General features: G+C 52.7%; 1 protein-coding gene across 3 annotated transcripts in view; it reads right to left on the bottom strand.

The window, feature by feature from the left end:
• The window catches only part of NFATC1 (nuclear factor of activated T cells 1), a 118,601-nt gene that overhangs the window by 91,020 nt on the left and 4,386 nt on the right, over positions 1–23,195 (bottom strand). For all 3 annotated transcript variants that reach the window (XM_063077554.1, XM_063077555.1, XM_063077556.1), the window contains exon 2: positions 12,823–13,927. In XM_063077554.1, coding sequence (XP_062933624.1) covers positions 12,823–13,927 — 1,105 coding nt within the window. The remainder of the gene's footprint in view (positions 1–12,822; positions 13,928–23,195) is intronic.

The raw sequence follows: 23,195 nt of genomic DNA, 5'->3' as shown, positions 1-23,195 counted from the left end.
CACTTGATTTGCACAAACAGAAGCCACTTGAAGTCATCTGCACCCCTCACACTAAAATCACTTACAGTGCACCATCAGCCAGAGAAAGTGTCTCAACATTGGATGTGTGTACGTAAGTATTTTTGCATAAAAATGGATACATCTTAACCACATTAAATAGATAATTTGGTATCCAGACTTTTCCTTTTTAAAAGACCATATTTCGAGCATTTTAGCATATTGCTCAAAAATGGCTTAATCACAGCCCCACACTTTATCATATAAATAATTATTCCTCTATTGTGGGACTTTTGGGCTGTTTCCATCCTTGTCTGTTATAAATACCAGTGATATGAGCACCCACAGAATTAAATGCTGGACGGTGTCTCGATCATTTACGTAGCGCAGATTTGCAGGTCAGAGGGCGTGAGCTCGTCAGGGCACCTGAGGCGCTGCCCCCAGAAGCTACCGGGAGGCACCATGAGGGCCTCCCGCCACCTGCTCATGGGCACTGCGGCGTGAGCCTCGACGGTCTCTAACCTCTGCCAGTACCACACACCAAAAGACAGCGTCCCACGCTGCCTCTATGGCTTCATGCAACACTTAAACATGCAAGCACAAAACTGGAAACAGCACATTTGAAAACTAAACATAAATAAAATAAATATTTCTAAACCAGTAGTAAAGCTTCTGAAACCGTCTAGGCCTCTGTGTCCCCTTCATTTCTTTCCTGTATCTTACTAAGGACACTGTACAAACCAGGCCCCTTCCATGCTCCCACTGGCCCCAAGGCCTGGCCCTCATCCCAAGAGAGGCGGTGGCCGTCCCAGGCTTAGGACATGCGGGGTGAGTTCACTGTCCCTAAACATCGTCCAGTGCGGCAGACACTGCTCACCATTCTCTGGGCCTGTTCAGTGCAGTCATTTCTAAAGTAAAATCTAATGATTTCATAAGCCATGGGATGGGATCCTGTAAGCTTCATGTGAAGGGACACATGTCATAAAACACAATAAGGTCATAATACACATGGGAAGATGAGAAAGTGAACAATCTTGGCTGCACCATTGGATAAAGATGCTCTGATCTGAAGAATCTAGATCACTTTCCTTCCAAAGCAATGGCTGCACAGAGAGCCCATGATGTGCCCAGCCCTGTGCCGAGCCCCTGACAGCATCCCTGCTGCAGGCGTGGGGACCACATGGCCCCCAGGACCTCTGTGGCTGCTGCTTTAGAGGTGCCTATGCCAAACACAGACCTGGTGGTTTCGAGCAGATTCCATACTTTCCCTGATTTCTTGCAAGGTTTCCTGTCCTGTGACATGGGGACGATAGCAGACAGCCCCCCAGAGCTGTGTGGAGGGCTAACTAAGGCACCAGAGCAAGAGCTGGGACACAGCCTGTCCCCTGCACAGCCTCTTTCTCCAGAAACAGCACACGGCCCGAGCTGACGTCCATCTCCTGCTGCTGATGCTGGACTGCAGCTGAGCAGCGGTGGTCACTTGGGGGAGTGAGGTGACGGGCACACAGATCTTTCCGCAACTGTCTGTGAACCCACAATTACCGCAAAATAAAGTTTTCAAAGTGCTCGTCATAGCAACTGATACACAGACTCAACCCTGGTACCCTTGTCACCCAGGGGAGGCCTGTGAGCTGTCTCCACACACACCACATCTTCATGCACCTCGACGATGTGACCGTGGTGCCTGCTGCATGCGCGACAGCCATTCCACCACCACGTCGCCCAGCGGGGAGTGTAGGAGACTCCAGGTGGGCAGCAGGGGGCGAGGGCTTGTGGCCAGGCATGTGGCAGAACACGTGGCCTCACGCTCCAGTGCCTGCCGTCCTCCCAGAGGGCAGGGGCCACCTCCTATGATGACAGGGAGCGAGTCAAGTGTGTGGGCGCTGTGTGGAAAGATGCCTCCAGTGCTCCCCGTTTGAGTCACACTGTGCTGGGGCCGTGGCTGCCATCTCCCATGAGAAAGCCTCCCATTTTCCACCGACTCTTCAGGTTTCCCTCGCACAGCACATAGTCCCCAATATTGAGGCCACCCCCACACTGTGCTACCTTGAGGTTCCCCTTCCTCTCTGCTGCCAGGTCCCTCTCTCCAGCTCAGTGGCTCCCAAGCAAAGCAGAGGTGGCCACAGTGGCCACAGTGATCATGGGGAAGCGTTCCCTTCCCATCTGTCACAGCTGCCGGGTGACAACTCCACCTGGGCCTGGCCGTCCATGCCTCGCACTGCCACACATGCTGCCCAGGCCAGGGCCCCATGGTCCCGTGGCCCTTCCTCCAGGTGGACGCCCACCCACAGGCCCGCCTGCTCACAAACCTGTCCTTCTGCACGTCCTCCAGCACAGGGGCCCAACAAGCAGAAGCCCCTCGACCACAGGAAGAGACACCGAGACGCCAGACTCCAAACCAAGGGTACCTGACGACCGTTAACTACTGACTCAGGTCTTCAGAGACCACAGAATGCCTTCCAGTGCCCAGGTCTTGTGTAACCCCTCTGTGCGGGCATTGAGGGTCAGTGGCTTGCTGAGGTCCAGAGCCACCAGCAGACCAGGGCCTCCAGCTGCAGCCTCTCGATTCAGAACTGAAACCACTTCAAAACCTGCTGCATCGGTGACCGCCCCCACCCCCAGCCAACCACCGCTCCGCTCACATGAGGCAGGACCCGAGCAAGCCCGGATGCAGCACCAGCGTGAGGAGAAACAGGGAACTCGGGGATGGAAGAGCACAAAAGGACACCACCATGGAGGCCACTACGGAGATGGAAAAGCATCCCTGGGGAGGGTGCAGGGCCACCAAGGAGACGCGCTGGACCTGGCTCCAGCACTGCTGGGAAAACTGTGCACCAGGGAAACCCAAACGCTGCCCTGATGATATAGGGATGACTTAAAATGAGACGCTGGTGTTGTAATTAGTTTCTATTCTTTTATTCCATTATATATCGATAGATTAAAGTCGTGTGTATTCATGGGGTACAAAGTGATGTTATAATTTTTGAATCAGTTTCAAAAAGTGAGTTTCTATCTGTGACAGAGACACATTGAAATATCCATAGATAAAATGATGTGAGGCCTGAGCTTTGCTTCAAAACAACAGGGGGGTGGGGGCAGGGAGGAGCTGACCCCACACTCACAATTACTGAAGCTAAGGGTGGGCGTGGAGGCTCAAATTCATGTATATTTAAAATTTTCTATAATAAAAGACCAAAAAACATTTTCAAGAGTAAGTTCAGAAGATGATCACTGTGATATTGTAACTCTTAGAATTATCAGGGATCCATTTTTCTTTCTGTTTATCTACATTTTAAAAATATTCTACAGTGAAGGATATTATGTGTTTAACTGAGACATAGTAAGCCTTTCTTTCAGTCTCAACTTTTTTTTTTTTTTTTTTTAAAGATGACTGGTAAGGGGACCTTAACCCTTGACTTGGTGTTGTCAGCTCCACGCTCTCTCAAGTGAGCCAGGGCCGTCCCTGAGTCTCAACTTTCAACCTCCTGCCTCGCCCCGTCCCTTGGGAGCATTGTGACTGTGGCCCACTTCAACAGATGGGTCTGAGCCAAAAGGCCACCTGAGGGCTTCTAAATTCTTCATCCTTAGAAAGGCCTATCTACCTAAAGTCTGCAACCTAACTTTTAGTATGTCACGACCACCCAGGCAGCAGATCACAGAATGTCAGAATAACTGCTCCAGGGCAGTTCTTTTGTTTAAATGGTTTGGGTAAAATCCTTTCAATTCTGAATTTCCAAGAGTTAAAGCTTATCACTTTGAAGGAAAATGCAAAGGCTCTCTATGACTCCATAATCCTCAGAGAGATGAAGTTACAAACTCAAACCGTGGCAGGACTGGAACCTGCCCAGGGGAAGTTGACCAAAGCAAGCTCAAGGAAAATAAGATTTTCAAAGTTAAAACATCATAACACATGTTCTCGGGTTGGCAGCCAAAGGCCTGCAAATTGTTTAGCTGTTTGGGGGTTTTCCCCCATAATGAAAAAAGGAAGGAAGGAAGAAAGACTATCTGCCCATTTCTCTGCGTCTCTGGGCCTCTTGGGGCTGCACCCCTCAGAGAGGCACAGCACAGGGATAGCCACCCCAAGGTCAGCCGAGTCCAGTCCGGCCCCCGATGTGCTGCAGACCTCTAGTGCAAAGTTCCTCCCCCCTGGAGGACAGCCCAGAATCTGATCGGAAGAGGACAGGTGGCCCCCTGGACAAAACCCCATTTATTGGCTGATGACCTGACAGTGGCTGCAGGGTCTGTGAGGACTATCCCCCACCCCGCACCTTCCCACAGACACCCCTGGGGACAGCTTCAGAGACCACGTAGTTTTAATCCATGATCCTATGGCCTTTCATTTATGATAAGTTTGGAAAGGACAAGAGCAAGGGAGAGGTCTCTGCAGCCCAGGAAATCTCAAAAGTGGGAGGAGGCGTCTGGGGCCTCCTGCCCACACTGTCCTGCCCTGGGGGTTGCCACTGGAGTCCTGTCTGATGGACTGGTGTCCTGTACACTTGTCATAAAAGAAGGCTCCATGGCTCTGAGTCCACCCCTGGGCAGGTCTCCTCCACAGCACACCCAAAAGTTAGCATCTGGGCCAGGACCTGCTTCTGCCGGAGTCAGCCCTTCTCCTGAGAAAGCCTCACACGTGGAAGGAGATGCCTTCTCATGACCTCCAGGCACGCGCTGCCATTCAGCAGCGGGAGGGCAGGGGCCGCTCAGCGGAGCAGACAGAGTCCTGTCAGGACACCCAGACTCAGAAGGAATAGAAACTTTGCTTTGGGGGAAACTCCTGTCAGAGCTCATCACTCCCGACCAAAAACCAGGTGGCATGCGTGCATAGGGCCTTCTCCTCCTGGTCTCCTCTGTCCCTCCAGGGACTAGGACCACTTGGACAAGGGAGGCCGACCTCTCCTCTCCAGCTGTGCTTACGATGGCCCAGAGAGTGGACATGCCCCCACACCAGCCATCCAGCAAGTGAGTGAGGGAATGAGGACAGACGGACAGATGGACAGGTCTCCTGGATGGGGACTCCCATGGGAAACTGAGCTCCAGACGGTCGCTCTGCTCCATCTATCTGCAAATTTACACAGGTGGCAGATTCAAGTTCTGAGCATTGTGACTTTTTCTAGGCCCCAAATGCTTCTTAGAAAGCTGCAGAGTTGCAGCTATTCTGTCATTACAGAGATGAAGTTTTAGTGATGGGAACGCATCAGCCTGCACCTGCCATGGTTGCTTACTAAAAATCAACAAGAAATTCAGTCTCACACAAGTCAGCCTAGGATGGACACAGATAAGCCACGAAACCGATGCTCCATAGGACTCGATTTCCGCTAACAGAGCGGCTAACGTGGTCACTGGCCCAGCCCACACAGCTCACTCAGTCTGCCGAGTCTGGACTTGGAACTACAGAAAAACCTAGACATTCACTACAGAGTAACCTTTGCTCTTTAAAGGTGAGGTTTAAAGCATACTTCTGTGCTCAGGATGCAATACTCTGAGCAACAGTAAGTAGGGTTGTTTCTCAGATTGTCTGCAGGGATGTTTCCAAATAAGACTATGTCACTCCCCGAGGACTAGAGAAACTCAGAAACCTCATAAATGTTTTGGATGTTGCCAAAACAGAGAATGCCCAGACTCTGACACATGGTGTCAGGGAGCCTCATTCTTCGTCCTCAGGGCCAGAGGAGACTCCACAAGCCCTGCACCCAGCCACGTGGAGGCAGCAGGTAATGGGACACAGCCGAGAGCTCTGCATCACCCCAGCGTCTCCTCGTAATTCTGACTGAAGATAAAAACTGCAACCTCGCATCACCTCTGATCCTGGTCTCTGTACCTGCCACCCGGGGCCTGGCCGCCAGGAGCATGCCCCAGCACCCCCAGGCGGTGTGAACCATGCTTCCACTCCTCATGTGACCAGCTTCCAGGCAGCGGTCAGTACCCGGGGCCAGGATGCAAGTCTGGTCTGTCTGACCTCGGAGCACAGAGTTCTCCAATGACTGCACTGTGTTCATCCAGAACAGGAGCCTAGAGGCCTCGAGGCTGCTTCATTTCCTTTGTATCTAGAACTTTCCATGTGCCTCAGTTTCCTCATCCTTAAAATGAGACTGACCCATGCATCCTCCACAAGGAACAAGCTCATCACCCAGGCCCTTGAGGAGGGACCTTCAGGCCACAGTGTCACTGGCTGCCTGAGGGTAACCATGGTGCTGGGGAGTAAGCCAGTGTTTCTACGTGGCCCGACTGACGGGGTGAATCCTCTCACTCTGGAAGCAGCAGCCCCGGCTGGTGGAGAACTGGATTGTCCACCCCGTGAGCGTGTGAAGTCATGCCAACTGGTAGTGACAAAGGCACAAAATCACTACTACGTACTAAAGACTGCAGCACCACATGTGAGATGCGCGTCACCAGTTCTGAGTGTGATCACCACGTTCCCAACAAGAAACAGTTCCTCCTGCAGCCTTGACCTACATCTGCAGAGGACTCCACGCGTGAGTCCACATGGTGTAAGCCAAAATCTCAGCCACCGTGTCAGCATGCAGTCCTTCCTCCTCCTCCCTGGGAGCCGTGGTGTAGATGGGGACTCAGCACACAGATCAAATTGTGTCACACGGGACACATTGGAGGAAAAACCACATGCAAGGTGAAGCCTTCCCCACGAACTTCTTTACTGAAAACCAACTCAACACTTGTGTGTCAAACCCCAGCTTCCACAAGACATTTCAGAGGCAAATCCCATCATAATGTATAAAAACTTTTTTGCTCAAGAATCCAAGAAACACTGGTAAATAAATCCCATTAATTTGCATCTAAGAATCTAGTTTTAATCAACCGTCGTCTTGCAGTTAAATTTGGATCCCAAGGCAGGAATGTTACCTGCTGTTTCTGCCCTAGCTAGCCCAGCTGCAGGTGACTCGACCGCCACCTCCCGCCTCTTTCCTCAGAAGAAAATGTGTGAGCAGAAATCGATTCTGTTTTGTCTGTGGTCACTGATGCACGTCAGCTCTGGATACCTCCTCCCAGATGGGGGAGCTTAACAGTTTGGGAAATCTCAAAATTAGAGACTCATGAAGGCTTCCTGGCCCTGGCGCCTGCCACACGTGGGACCCACAGGGGAGCAGGCAGGAGTGGACCCACCCTTCTGAGGGCAGCTCTTCCGGCATTTTGATTATTCCATGAGATTAGCCAACATTTCAGACCTCAATGGTTCAACTTAAAAATCTGAGTGTAAAGCCACAGATTCAAGTTATCTTATTCTCTCCAGGAACACAGCACTGGCTTGAGTTCCCCTTTCTGTGTTCTGTGGCCAATAACTGACATTCACAGATTAACATGAAAAGGAGAAAGCAGGCCGCGCCCTGCCACATACTCCTCGGGCAACAGCACAAAAAGACCTGGCTCGGAAGCCTTTTCTACCTCACAGCCTCTCCTAAAAATCTTAGTGGAAAACAGCAGGCTTACCTTTCAAATTAGAAACCAGGACTGCAAAGCGTGTTTTCCAAGTGTCAACTGTGAACTCTGCAACACCAGAAAGAAACTGAGTAACACACAGTTAGAAAGCTGTGAGTCGCCTAAATACCACCAGGGCGGCTCAGGAAGAAGTAAATTAGCCAAGACCAGGGCGCGTGCAGGAAGCAGGCTCAGTGTTTCTCAGCGTTCTGGATGGTCCCACAAGCAGCTCTCCCAGGATTCTGCATCCTACACTCCGAGCCTCTTACCTGTGGGAGCCTTGGGAAGGCAGCACCTTCCCCAGAGAAGTGTGGCCTCTGCCGTGTTCTGACCCCAGAACGGTGTCCCATGTCCTGGGGACAGGAGACGCAAATTCAGTGCAGTTCTGGGGTCTCCCGGGTGCCTGCCCATGGCTTGTAGCACCGCGTCCCGAGGAAGGGGCACATGCTCCCCAGCTGGGTGGGGACAACAGCCTGATTCCAAAACCAGATGAAACACTCAATAAGTAGCTGCCGAGCACGACACGTGCATGTCCAGGAGCCTGTGGTCTATAGGGCCTTATCTCCCCTTACTTGCCTAGGGCTTTTCTTGGAGCTTCTGGTTTCTGTGAGTTACCCGCCAGATGATCGTGCAGTAACCAGAAGTGACCACAGTCGCTACCATGAGTGCACATAAGGATAGTCTCTATATATTTCCAGACATGGTTTACCTCTCAGTCACTCAGCCATTCAAGAATTTCTCTTAACTACCCTGTGCACTGCACTCTGCTAAGAGTCGTAGGAAGTGATGGTACAGCCAGGCTTCCGTGAGGAAACCCACATCACGAGCAGCCCAGGCCTGAGGCTGACTGTGGGGCCAGGTTCCCTCCCAAGAGAGGGAGGGGCTTAGACAGAGACAGTATTGGAAATGGGTTGTGAATTGTTTTACAGGGATGGCCAAGGCCCAGCCTATGTTTTGCAAACAAGGTCAATTTCACATCCCTGAATTCTGTACCAACTGTCTTCTCAGTTCGCAGTGGGAATGCTCCAGGAAGACCCCTGTGGCCATGACTTCACTGTCTTGCTATGCTGGGGTTTGCCTACAATGCTTTAGAGAAACCCTCCAAGGCCACAGCCCTTAGGGGCTCATGGTTTGGAATCACACCTGCAATCACCATTACCCTAAAGGGCCTCCAGAGCCCACCGAAATGCTGTTCTCAGACACTGACGATCTGGACAGTCTAGCTTGGCCACCAGAGCCTGGAGACAGCCCTCACGACAGGGCCTGGGCGCCCACAGGAACCTGCTCCAACTTCCACTAATACCCTGACCGGGCCCAGACCTGCACAGATACCAGAATCACAAGAGAAAGAAAGCTATCCAAATTCTGTAGAAATTCCCTGATCAGGCTGGGACAGGATTTGTGTTTGAAGAAAGATAGGACAAGGATGTACTTTCTACCAGTGTACAGGCTTATTTAATCTTATTCCAAATTAGGATAAACTCTGAAAAATTCAGATAACATATAAAATGCAATAGGGGTTTTATCAGACCTTTCGAAGCTAACATTTATGCATGGCATAAGTTACCGATATTATTAAAATCAATATTGTAGCCAAAAAACCTGAAAGCAACAATGTCTGAAATAAACTGATTTGGACATGTAGCTATTTCTAATCATCTCAACAGAGCAGGCTCCAAGAAAAACTGTTCATGAAACCTGTTTTGCCCCTTAGAAAATCGACTTCAAGAACTCAATTCAAAAAAGCAAAGTTTCATGTACAGGAATTAATTCAACAAATATGCTGTTAATGTATATTTCTGCCTTTCCAAAACTTGTTTCTTTTCAAGTCTAAAATCCTTGTATAACTTTGCCTCTTTGCAGGCAAATTTGGAGATTATTCTGGGTGTAGGTAGCTGAAGACAGTAAAATCTCAAAAGGTGGAACTTCCCATGAGCCTGTTCTAAAAGAAAAAAGGAATGTTCACACTCACACAGAAGAAACCCTAGAGACTGGTGCATATTGCCTGTAACAGCTGCTCCACTGAATGAAAGAATAACAATCACCTGTACTTCAGTTCCTTTAAGTCAATAGAAAGGTCTCTAAAAGCCACCATCTGAAAACCACCATTTAGAAATAATCAAATGTCATTAGCATCTTCTAACAGACACAGTCCTTCCTTTCCCCAGACACAGGGCACTGCTCCACGCCGCCTTGGAGCCCACCCCTACCTGCACTCAGCCGTGGAATGAAGTCACCTGTGGAAGTTGTTTATTATCATCATCGTCGTCATTCGGTAGAGAGAAGCAAGATGGGGGAAAAAACCCACTCCTTTCTGAAGAGGTTACAAGGCCTTGATTTGATGCTAGAAGAGATGGCTTAAAATTCTGGTATCTTATGGCAGGGGGAGGGGAGTTTTTGCAAGTCACCTATGATTTCTGTGCTAGTTTCCCAAACTTTAAGCACAGACGCATCATTCGGTTAAACGCTGAAATAACTCTAAACTCTAAAACTATGAAGTGCTATCAAATACTCATTAGTTTCACAGACATTACAAGTACAATGTCTTCAACTGCAGCAAGAGTTCAGTGTCATTCTTTGAGCCTCCATGGCCTAGCACAGGGCTCTGCACTGAAGGGGGGCCACAAACACTGACTACATAGACCCCAAAAGAGAAATGATCCCAGAACACCTAAGTCCTTGGGAACAGACCAGCACAGTGCACTCTTTACTATCAATCTCCTTTCAACACTGGGACAGAACTGGAGAGCAGAGATCCTGCACCACAGGAAAGAGGGAAATGGACGTGCATGATAAATTCTCCACACTAACCTGTGCAGACAATTAAAAGTACAGCATCTCAGTTGCGTAGTCCGAGATCCTGTTGACGTCCACCTGCGTTTGCTGGAGTGGCCTCATGGACACCAAATGAAAGGCATTCATGGGGCAGGAAGTCTGGTCACTCCATCTCGCTGGCAAAACAGTGAGCATTTCATTTCTGCTGTGGCTTCCAGCTGCCCGAGAGCACCACTTAATGAGATTGCACGGAAACATATCACAAGGGACCAGGAAACATATTTTGATGTGGAACCAAAACAGTGGGAAAGGTTAACTTCAAACCCCTGAGGATAGTTAGGCACATTTCATGAGTTTTGTTTGTTTGTATTAACTCACAGGAATGTTATGGCATCACACCTACCTAGGGGAGCTCTGCAACCAAGAGATAAAGATAACAGAGCCATTTGGCCACATAAGTATTGCTAAAACTCCCAAGCAAAGGAAAAAAACCAACACTCTCTGCTTTCCAGTAACGAGTCAACTGCAGGTCTGATGTGGCAGAGAGTAGGCCTACCAGCAACACTGGGGATCCTGAGGATACCCCACTGCTAAATAAACAGAGCAGACATCAGGGAACGGACTCCATTTCTAAAGGCATCCTACCATTTCCACTGAGATAATAGGACAAGCTGTTGGGAGCTGAACTGTGCCCTCCTCTCCAAAAAATTCACACATTGAGGTTCTAACCCTAGGACCTCAGCATGTGACTGTATTTGGAGACAGGGCCTTTACAGAGGTAATCAAGTTAAAACAAAGTCATGTGGGTGAGGGCTAATCCAATATGACTGGTGCCCTTATAATGAGGGGTCATATGGATACAGAGACACGCACAGAAGGAAGAGGTTGTTAAGACACCGGGAGGGGACGGCCATCTGCGGGAGAGAGGCCTGAGCAGACGCCCCCCAGCCTCAGAAGAAGCCAGCCCCGCCCACACCGTGACCCGGGACTTCCAGCCTCCAGAGCCCAGAGAAATAAATTCCCGTTGAAGCCGCCCTGTCGGCGGGGCCTTGTTATGGCAGCACCGCGAAACTAATGCACGGGGTTTGCCTAAATTTTGTATCTTCTACAGCTCCAGTGTATCTTGAGGACCTTCCTCTTCCCTTATCTCAGAGTTCAATTAAGCTCCACTGTGAGTGACAGAGACCTTTGCTGTTCACGAAAATGCAGAAAATCATGAAGCAGACCACGTGTGTGATGGCGTGCTCAAGAGAGTCAGCTTTGAGATTTTCTTATTGTTACTTAAATAAAAACTATAAGGATAGCATAGTAGGCAGAAACAGCTCTTAATTATTTTTAATGCCTCCAAATTTTTTTTTAATTTCCATGTTTATGAATTACATCTGGGTCCTGAGAGACATTCGTTGTGATGATAACTTTGAACACGCCAGCCTTTTAAGCCTTAGTACTGAAAGTAGAAGTCGGGATGGAAAGAAAGGTAAATGCGCCTAATGCGAGTCAGGAACATCGGCCAGTCCTTGCTTCCTCTCGAAATCTTAACTGACTACTATATTCACCATCTGATTGCTTAAAAAACTGTCAACGCTCATATTGCTTCTTTGCTGCAAACTTTCACTAAGGCTTAGCTGGGTTCATTCAGAGCTGGAGCTAAATTATCCACTGGCAGCTCTAACCCTACACTACCAGGCCCCCTTGCTGGTGGCACAAGGAAGGGTGTGGGAAGAAGCGCAGGGACCATTTCCCCGAGGAACAGCCTCACCGATTCACTGTCTTCATCTTGCGGGCACACATGGCTGAAAACCCGTCTGTCCCGCACCACTGCCACCCTGACTTCCTGCAGAATGCTCTCTCATGAAAAAGGGAATAGGAATAGAAAAGAAAACATGGAAAAACACCAAAACACCAAGCCAGCATGCCCCGGACTGCAGACAGAGGTCTGTCACATTGCAAATGCCTCTTCCTGAGGACGTGGACACGTCCTGATGTCAAATGCTACCCTTGATGGCCTCAGATAAAAATCCTGGTGCAAAAACCACCTTGCCAGGGGCCATTAGTGGCCCACCTGTTGGGAAAGCTGTTTAGTTAAAAATAAAAACACTGGGCTGGTTAAGAGGTCCCAGTGGAGTGTGAGCAGTCCCTCCCACCGCTGAAAAGAAAAACCAACAACCCAAGACCCGGTGTCTTGAGCGCACTTCAGCTCCCCGTCACCAGCCTGCCAGCGAGCGAGAGCCATTCTCTGGGGAGCAGGAGGCTGCGCTGTTCCTGCATGCGGGCGAGCTGGCTGCTCTGGGGGGCTGTTGAGCGGAGGGCCCATCTGCGCCCGGCGCAGTGACAGCTATAGACAGAAGGAGGCACGCCGGCAGGAGGGCGCGGCTCGGGCAGGCTTGCTTTTGTCAAAAAGGAACAAACCTTGTTGTGGGCAGAATTGTATCCCCCAGAATTCACAGGTTGAAGCCTGAACCCTCAGAATGTGACCTCAAGATGGACAAGTTAAGATGCGGCCATCAGGGGTGAAACCTGTCCCCATAAAAGGAGAATGTGAAGAGAGACAGACGCACCCAGGGAGGACACACCATTGGAGCTCCCGGGCTTCCCACCCTCGCCGGGGCCCAGGCTCACCTCATGTAGGACGTGGGGGACAGGGACTTGGGCTTGGCCCACTGGTATGGAGGCTGCGGCACGGACAGGTACTGGTCGCAGAAGGCGCCCTTCCTGATGTGCTGGAAGGTGGAGAACTCCTCAGGGGGGAAGTCGGACGTGGGTGGGCTGGCGCCCAGGTCCTCCGCGGCCGGCTCCACCTTGAGTGCCACTGAGGGCGAAGGCTCCAGGGCGGTCCTGCGGGCCTTCACGGGCACACCCTCGCCCAGGTCCAGGCTGCTGTCGGTGGTCAGGGCATTGATGGCTGCCACGATGGCTGAGCTGGTGTACTGCGTGGTGTTGCCCAGCCACGTGTCGTCAGTCACGCTGACCCGTGGGGACCCGTGCGGGGACGGCGTGGGCGAGTGGTGGGGGGAGTGGGAGGGCTGCCGGCCGTTGAGGCTGTACTTCCTCTTGTTGCAGGGGGATGCGGGCCTGGAGCCACGGGCCCCCAGCCAGCTCTCCTCGGTGACACTAGTGCGCGGTGAGGTGGACGGGGAGTGCCGCGGTGAGCCCAGAAGGCCGCAGGCCCCCAGGCTGCGGGGAAAGCCTTCCTCGGGGTCCGTAGTCTTGGGGGACACGCAGGGAGACTGCCATGGGGACGTATGGGGGGATGCATATGGGTACGAGTAGTTGGACTCGTAGGACGAGGCCTCGGAGTTGCAGCTGCGGGAGGACAGGCTGCTGGCTGGGCTCAGGCACGAGGGGTCGCGGTAGGCCTCCAGGCTGGGCAGGTGCAGCGTGGCTGTGGAGGGGGACCGTTTGGAGTTGGGCAGGACGTCCTCCACCTCCACGTCGTGGAAGAATGGGCTGCTGTTGTGGTGCAGACCCAGGTACGACGTGATCTCGATGCGTGGGCTCTCCAGGGCTGGGCCTCCGTTAGGCCGGATGCTGCTGGCGGAGAGGAAGTACCCCGAGGGCCCACCATCCACAGTGCCCGCGTATCCCGAAGGCTGCCCCGCAGCCGGGACGGCTGAGAGGCCTGGGGTGGACGGCTGTAGGTCCTGGCACTGGGCCGGCAGCGAGGGGTGTGTGGTGGGGAGTGGCAGACCGGAGCTGAGCGTGGAGGAGGCATAACCGTAGTGTTCTAGACGGGAAGAGAGAGGAGATGGCATGAGGACTGGTCACCACAAGGCACAAGCCCACGAGCTCAGTGACCCTGAGGGCCTGGGACCTCGTCCTCCGCCAGCCCCAGAAATGCCCCTCAGATCGGGCTGCTCCAAATGCCTCTGTGACAGCCCAAGCCCCACCCCCCCAACAAGGTTCCGTGACCCCAGCCTGGCCACCCCCTCCTCCCCTCTCCCGCCACCGGACGGCCCTCCCGATGCTCCCCTCCCTGCAGCGAGCCCCAAGCTGCCCTGTTCCTCACTCAGAGACAGCCTCCCCACTGCCCCGTCCTAACTCCAGTGCTCGGGCCACCTGTCTCCAGTTTACTTCCCCTGAACGTGTGTCACAAGCTAATGTGTATTTTTACGCATTCATCCTTCTGTGGATGACAGGAGAAACCAAGCCCCGTGAGGGCGGGAGCTTTGACCTGGCTTAGACTATTTTGAGTCACTGCTGTCCTCAGAGCCTAGGACGATGTCTGGTTGCACATAAAAGGGATTCAATGTGTTTAATGGATGGATGAAGGAGGGAGGGAGAGAGAGATGTTTTAGGTACAGGGACCTAGACATTTAAATAGGTTTCAATAGGCTGATCATTATCAAGGTGCCCTAATCACCAGCTGCAAAGAAAACACCGCAAGGATTGGGTGAAAACAGATTCTGGGGTCCCCTCGTAGAGGTTCTGATGCTGGCTCCTTGCCTAAGACTCTGTCTTTTGGAACAAAACACAACAGATGATTCTGACACACAGCTAGATTTAAGAATCATTATGTGTTAATTATACTTTAATGAAATATTTTTAAAAGTCATTATTAGTGTAATTAGTAATTTTAACAAGAAAGCCGTGCTTCTGGATTTCTGACTTGAAAGGACTTTTCATAACATCGTGGCACCTCATTTTTATATGCCCGGAGACAAGTGCTCCGAGGTCTCTAAATAATGGAAACAGCACATGAAACTCTATCTCCGTCCACTGGTCTGAGTGCACTCACTCGAAGGTATTTTATTCAAGGACGGTGCCGCCTTCTGCCACATCCCTGTTCAGAAACCAGAAAACCACGGCTCTCAGAGCACCAACTTGAACCCCACTGTACTGACTAACAGAAACGGACGGGTCTAGGGCCCCAAGTAGATAGGAATCTATTTTCATTATTACTTATATCCACACGTAGCCATCCAACCATCCTCTCTGGCAACCCAGTCTTTTATAATCCTTGCTGTCAAGAAGTTCTGACTTTTATCAGCCCAAAATCTCCTGACGAAACTCCGCTCATCGTTGGCCTTTCTTCCTGAAGGTGGGTGCAGGTCCCTTCTCCACAGCCTGGCGAGGGGACGCGTGGCACTCATCCACACCAAGGGTCCCTGGCTGCCAGCTGGAAACTCCAGACACTCTGGCATGGGGGGAGGCAGAAGCAGTCGGTGGTGGAATCAAGTCCTGCTCGGATGTCTGTGTGGGGAGGGGCCCCTCTCACCAAGGCTGGGAAGCTGGTGGACGCTTCCCACCATGCCCGAGTTCCACCTTCGGATCCTAACACCCCCCTCAGGAAGACAGGAGCAGCCTTCTCCCAAATGCCCCACAGAGAACACAGGTGGCCAGTGACACTGAAGAGGCCTTCTTTTCCTTTCTGGAGCCGCATCCCAATCCCAACGCCAGCACAGAGAAGCCAACCCTGGGACTGACGGGCTCATGCCACCAGCACCCACTGCATTGCCCAAATGACATGCCCACTGGACACGCTGAGCAAAACTGTAACTAGTGTTAACAATTAGATTGATCACCCCTACTTCCTGGAGGAAATGGCAAAGCTTCCGGGGAAGGGGGCGGCCACTGGGCTGGCCAGTGGCTTCTGGGGGGTCAGGCCAGGCTCCCCAAGGCCCCTCCAAGAGCCCTGCCCGAGTGCTGCGGAGACCCCTCAGGGAGGCCCTTGCCCAGTCCCTGGCTCCCGGCTGCTGTTGTGACCACTGGACGACAGGCCCCACATGGCTCCCTCTGCACCAGTCCTCTCCACACAGCACAGACAGGCCGGTCCTGCCCTCCACCAAGGGCACCGGGAGAACCCCAGAAAGATGGCACAGGTGGGCACCAGGAGGTGAGGAGGACAGCCCTGGGGCTTCCAGGAAGTGCAGGGCCCAGTCCAGAGCAGGCGGGTGCCAGACAAGCTCGGGGCCCAGCCACACGAGGAAAGAATGGCAGGGTGGAAAGCCAGAGCCCAGGGACACCACAGGGCTGAACATTGCTAAGCGGGTGACCTTGGCTCCTCTGTAAAGCCCCTCCAAGAGGTGGGCAGGAGGCCAGACCCCAATGGGGGACTCAGATTCCTCTTCTCTACTCTGCATTTTCACGGAGTTGTCCAAGAGATACACCTTGGCAAAAAATGTTTCTTTGTAGCCACCTACACATCACTATACTATTATACAATCTAACATAGGCAAGGGTTCATGGAAAAATAGAATTAAAAGATAACACAAGTCTCTCCACGAGCTTTCTGAAGTGCCCCCATACACACATACATATGTGACTACTCAGAACTTCTACTTAAAGACCCTGAGGTGTCAGCAGTGTCCATCTGTCTCTGGGTAAGTCAGACGTCAACCAGTTTAACCAAAAGCAGGGATGGAAGGGTTGGGGACATATAAAATATATTATTACAGTGATAACTTTTAAATAATCAATAAGTAGAATATTAATAATGGGAGTGTCAGATCATACTATGTATTTATAGGGCAGGTTTTTACTATGGTTGGTATATCCCAAAGTTAATTACAAGTTAAATAAACACTTGCCTCTCTTCATCCCCAGTGTTTTCTTTCACTACTGAACACAGCATTTCTGCCTCCTGGGTCTCCGTGATGCGCTATGTCGTCTGAAACACGCATTGCGTTAGGAGGCTTCTCTAACAACTGTTATCGTCCTCCCCACCCCCCAGCCCTTTCTGGGCCTCAGCTGTAGACAATTCTGGGTCTTCAGATGTCCCCTCCTGGCACCCCTCCCCCATACCTGGGTGCCCACCTGTGCCAGTCACACCTGTCCAAGCTCAACACCCGAAGGCCCACAAGCAAGTCCTGAGGTGCCACCTGCTACAGCCTCTGCTCTCCAGTTTCTGGAGAGCCAGAGAGCTTTGTCTTCTCTGGCAGGTGCAGCTTTGTCCCTGAGGCCTGAGACTGCCCCCCCAAGAGTCCCATGTCCTCCTCTGAGCATGCGTCATCAAGGTGGCCACACCCCGATGACAGTGACAATTGCCACTGACCCTTCCCCAGATGGAAGAGGCCTCTCCAGGCCCCAGTCCTTCCATGGCAGGAAGCAAATACACGGGAGCACTTCTGAAAGTCCATGGAAAAATCGAATCAAAAGATAATAGGAGCCTTTCATGAACTTTTTGAAAACCCTTGTACTTAGGAATTCACTCCCACGGCTGCTGCTCTCATTTGTCTCCAATCCTTTTCTCTGTGTGAAGCATTTGGATAAACTAACATTCAATTAAGAATGAATTTTCATTTTAAATGAAATCATCAGCTCCAGAACACTAGAAATCACTGGGCCTGAGCATAATGGGAAACACTGCACATGGCAGCGAGTGCGAGTGTCCACCACCGGCCCTGCCCGTGGTGACCTGCAGTGACCCGCAGTGACCGCCCGTGCAGCCCTTCCACCCCCAGGCCTTCCTTCAGCAGTGCAGCCCTTGGGAGCTGGGTTTGGTGGACTCGTGCACAGATCCCTACACATCCCATGTCCAGTGAAGAGAGATCATCTCAGCTGACCCATAGCTGAGCCACCATATACTGATAGGAAGGTAATTCTGAAGAATTTTCAGAAAATCCGAGCAATCAGCAGATCAAGTCCCGGGGCCTCCCCACCAGCCTCTCCGGCTGCAGCCCCTGTTCCTGAGCCCCTTGGCCAGAGCCAGGCTCGAGCTGCACAGGGTGGCAGAGGCGTCCGGTGGAAGCCCTGGAAGGTTCTAGATGAAATGGGGGACAGCGAAGGGAGCGGTGCTGGGGCTGTGGTGGGAACGGGGCGCTGCGGGGGGCCCAGGTGGGGACGGGAAACAGGAAGAGGAGGCGCCTCCGCCGGCCCAGCCAAAGGGGAAGCCGGCCTGACTCTCACGGAGGCTTCAGCCAGACGCCACAGAGAAGCAACCGGCCAGGGAGCCTTTATCAAAAACAAGAGCCACCGCAGCATGACTTTTTAAAATTAAACAAATTACCAAATGAAAGCTTAAATGCCTAAACTGCCTGACGAACCCTCGGCCAAAGAGCCCTCGCAATACTGACGGGTCGATGACAAAGCGCAGCTCTCTGCGCCTCCCTTTGAGGACAGCAAGGACAGCGAGGTCAGGTGCCCCCTGCCCTCCCTCGCAGGCTGAGCCCCGAGCCCACCGCCGCTGGGGGCATGTCTCCCCTCCCCCCAGCTCTTATCACCCACCTAAACCGAATTCAAACCTGAATTATTTAATTATTCAAAGGGATTACGCTCACATGGAATGAAAATATTTCCAGTACTTTCTTAACAATTCTGAGATGTTCAGGCTGATTTCTGTCACGTCAGACGCCCCTGAAGAGCTCAACACCCATTAGAGTCACTTGCTGCTGGTGCCGAAGGAAGCTGGCTGTTTGCCAAGGAGGTTCGTTAAGTGAGCGCAGGCGAGCACAGCACTGTTTTGAGCCAGGACTGTGGCGAGTGTGTTCAGAGGTACTCGACGCAATAAAACGTGCTGGCAGCGCGCCACCTCTGAAGGCACAGCCTTCCCTCTGGCTGCTGTGACTCCCACGTGCTAGATCACCCCGCAGTCACCCCACCACGCACAGAACACCCGCCAGGTGGCCTGGGGGTACTGGGATGGGCCCCCACATGGGGAGCCGCGCGGGCAGGCTGGGAGGAGGCACCCCGCAAGCCAGGGCTGTCACAGTGCCCTGCCTCGTTCTCAGGACGCCCGCAGTTTCTCCCCTTCTGAATGACCGAAGAGGGTGCATCAGCCAAACTACAGGCGGACGTCACCTGGGCCACTGGGATCACTCCCCACTGTCCTGTGGGCCCCATGCTTCCTCAGCCTGAGGCACACTTTGCATATGACACTCTCGCTGAACTCTCGCCTTGCACAGGGTGAGGACGGGAGGTGACTGCCGGGCTACGCCAGCAGACCTCCTCTAACAGGCATCACCATGGCTGAGAGGTGGCCCATCGCAGACCGCTTCTATTTTGATTTTAAGGACCATCCCATTTAGCTAGAAATAGAACTGGACCAGGTCGAGCCGCGACCTGCTGGACCTTCACACATTGCCGGACCTTCACACATTGCCGGACCTTGCTGCACGCGGCGACAGAGGCCATTAGGGTAGGGGCGAGACGATAACTTGGCATGCTCTGGAATAAAACAAAACTAAACAAAGCAGTAAGTGCCAAGGCCTCACTGCTGGAAGCTGCATACAGAGTGGGCCAGGAAAGCGCTCCTAGCAGGACGCACAAGGACTTGGTTGGACGGCCCATCATGACAGACAGCGACAGCTTCTGAGACACTGCTCACTCAACAATCTGCCAGCCTGAAAGATTTACAAAGGCAACTAGAACGATCTCATTCCGGCAGCAAACAAACAAGGCCTGATGTTCTGTAAACAAGCACACCGAAGCCTTTTTAAGGGCTCTTTGTCCAGCCCAGGCCCACCCCAGCTCCTCATCCCTCGAGGAGGCACTGGGGCGCTCCTCAGGTCAAAACGTCATGTGAGAGCATCACTGCTGCATTCTGTTTTCAAGGAATTAAAAAATGTCCAAGTTGTTTATTACTAGCTGTGGTCTTCCTTTGAAAAACACAGTATAAAATTAAAATATCTTCATCATGCGGAAAACTCTGTGCTCGATCACACCTCTGGGACTTGAGGGCAATGAGGCTGCGTGCAGGACAGACTGGCACACTTCTCCTAAAATGTTGAACTTTAACCATCCCACGTTCCAAATCCAGTGCTCTCCTGAGACTGCCCTGATGGGAGCTGCGGCCTGTGGGCCAGGCTGTCTCCCGGCAGCCTCCTGCTGCAGCCACGACCGGCCACGGGCTCCCAGGGCCTCCTGGAGGAGGTGAAATCATTGTTCTTTGGTGAAGATGGGCTTCAGAAAAAAAAGGTTCCCAAATATTTGTCTCTGCAGAAGTCTCCTCTCCACATGTGAGCCATGAAATGCCACCAGCCATGCCCAGTGGCCAGTGGGCCGGCCCGCCCACACAGAGGTTTGGAAGGTGGCCCTGGCCACTGGGGAGGCTCCAGCCCACGACCCAGAGGCCTGGGCCAATTTCCTCCCAAGTTGCCACAGTGACAGCGCTGGCAGCACTCAGGCTGGCCAAAATCACTTAGAAAACAGGAGCCCTGGGGCGGGGAGCAGAGCTCACCTCCCAGCTGACAGGCAAAGCGGTTATTTCCTGAGCCCCAGTAGGGAGCGTCTCCTGTCCTCTCCACGAAGCCCATGGCCTTGTCTTCTCCCTGGGAGGGGACCCAGGGCCCAGCAGGCTGGGTGGAAACAGGAAGATGCCAGGCACTAGGAACTCAGACATCACTCCTGTCCTGCCCAGGGCAAATCAGTTTAAAAATTCTCTTTTCATTCTCTCAGCAAATGGTTATTGAATATCTACTATTTGCACCCGCCAAAGACTTTGGAAAGAAATGACCACAAGACTGTCCCTCCCTCAAAGAGCCTCATGAAGACCCAAGACCTGTGCGTGCAGTGAGTCTAGTGAGAAACGCAGGTGGCAGGAGCCACCAGGGAGTGGACCAAGCGCTCCTCCCACCCATGACCACCCTGCTGCCGCTGCTGACCATGCTGGGCCCTCCCCTGGCCCCGCTGGGTGCAGCACCCCCTCCAGGGAGGATTCCTTCCACAAGCTGCCTCTGTGCTCAGGGCTGGCCATGTCCTTTCTGACAATATGTGAATTTTTGTGCTCAGTATAAAACTCAGTATTACCTTACCTTGCAATCAGTCTCAGAATTATTCAATCATTTATTTATATTCAGGCTCATCCCAGAAATAATGTGAAGCACTTTATGTCACCCATTAAGGGCTAGAGAATTTAATGTCATAATTTACTGTAACAATGTACAGTAAATAATATAACTGAATAATCAAATGTAACTTAATAATGAAAAATGATAATAAAAAGGAGAAAAAAGCATGGTGTCTCTCACAAAGAAACATAGTATGTACAATACGTTCGTGTATATTATACATGTAAAGAATGTTTTCTAGCAACTTCTTGCTGACACCGTAAAGGGGAGGGGCTTCTGCCCAGCCCAGGTGCCAGCACCCGGGGCTTCAGCCTCACTGTGACCTGCTGGGGTGGGGGCACACCCTTAGCAGAGATGCTTCAAGAGCGCCCTGAGAAGCTCCTCTGCCCAGCTCCATGGGCCTGTCCTCGGCTCTGGAGAGTGGAGGGTCCAGCAAGGACGAGCTTCACCAACCTCCCTCGCTCTGGTTTAGATCAGCACCATCAAGGAGCATTGCAGAGGCACGTGGCTGGTGTGTTTGAGGGAGCACTGTCCTGAACCCACCTGTGACCCACAGCTCAGGAGGACACCCGCTTCCCAGGCCAGGGGGACCCTGAGCTCACCAGAGTCCGCACATCTGATGCTGACAGCAACCTGCCCCCCTCCGAGCAGGGTGTAGACTGCAGCTTCCTAATGAAACCAGTCCTCAAGGGGCAGTCACCCAAACTGACCTCCTGCGCCTCTTCCCCGGATGAGCCTCTGCAGAGTCTAATTGCCTAGAATTATGTGTCCTAAAAAAATCACAGAAAGATGCTGGTGAAAGCCGTTCAGCACAGCCGCTGGCTTGCACACGTGTGCGCGCGGAGCCACAGAGGCGGTGCATCTTGCCGAGTGGCCCCCAGAGTGAGGGACCTGGGTGCTGGTGTGCTGCACCTCTCGCGGGGCTCCCAGACAGTTGTCCATGCTGAGCAAACAGGCAAGTGTCCCCACGGAGGTAGTGAGGACTGCCCAACCTGTGCCCCATGGCCTCCACACATGGCTCCACCCCTAGAGACACAGCATTGGGCAAGGGGCCACCAGAGGTGGACCACGACTCACAGCAGATGATACCATGAAAAGAGGTCGAGTGCGGTCAACGCTTCCATGTTACATTTCCTACTAACAGCATGTGCTAAACAAACTGACGGGAGCTGAGCACCAGGCAAAAAGCTGTTCTGATAAAGTCCAAGGACAGGACAGGAAAGAACAAGAGGAAGACACGCACAGACCAGAAAGTGCAGTGCCCAAATCTCTTCCCAACAGCGGCCCCTCTCTCACGCCCTCACCTGCCTTGGCTCCCATTGACCCCAGAGACCTGGAACTCACAGCCACAGAATGAGGTGAAAAGGAACCTGTCAGGACGACACTTAGTAAGATGGAATAATGATCACCAGGCAGCGTCAGCCTGGTTGGATCATTTATTCCCAAAAGTGAACAAGATGCTAGACTTTTAAAAAGAGGGTAGTGAATGACACGGAACATATGATACAATCATTACGGAAACGGACAGTCTCTCTGGCCAAGTGTCCTATTCTGTTTCATCACTGCGTGTGCACAGACACAGAGGGGCAGGGACACAGTGAATGCCTCCAAGGTGGCCATAGCAGAGACGGGTGCTTTTAATTGGGGACAGAAACCAGGCTGCGGGGAGTGGGCTCTTGGGCCACCCTGTCTTCAGGATGGCCCGGGCGGGTCTGCCGTGGAAGCTGCTTGTCTGTTTGTCCATCCACAGCTGCTGCTGTTACTCAAGGGCCTGGTGGGGGGGGTGCTTGTTTGTTTAACGGGGAACTTAATTTTTGACAGAGAGAAGGGAACACAGGAGCCAAGGGCTCTGCTTGCGGCCGCGTGGCGCAAACCTGAGCCCGGGGCGCGGCGCGGCTTCTGCAGAGGTGCGAGCCCAGCAGGGCCCTGGCCCGACCCCCGGTACCGGCCGGGTCGCGGGGTCGCCAGGTCGCCGGGTCTCCGAGCCTTCCCGTGTCTCCGCCCGGCTCTCCGATGGGCGGCCTCTGGCAGGGCCGCCGGCCATCTGTCCCCGGACGTACATGTCCAAGTCTGCGCCTCGGACACTCGTCTCCCCTTGGGAAGCGTCGCGAGGGCCACCCTGGAGAAGGAGGGGCGGCTCCTCCCCGGGCACCCTCTCGAAGGGGACCCGGCGCGGGACCGAGTGGAGCCACCTGCGCGAGGGCCCGGCTCTGCCGCGCAGGTGGCCTGTCCCCCCCGGCGCCGCTCCCTGAACTTGGTCCCCGCGGG

The sequence above is a fragment of the Cynocephalus volans genome, chromosome 13 (assembly GCF_027409185.1).
Source record: "Cynocephalus volans isolate mCynVol1 chromosome 13, mCynVol1.pri, whole genome shotgun sequence".
Lineage (NCBI taxonomy): Eukaryota > Metazoa > Chordata > Mammalia > Dermoptera > Cynocephalidae > Cynocephalus > Cynocephalus volans.
This window is presented reverse-complemented; position numbering and strand designations above follow the sequence as displayed.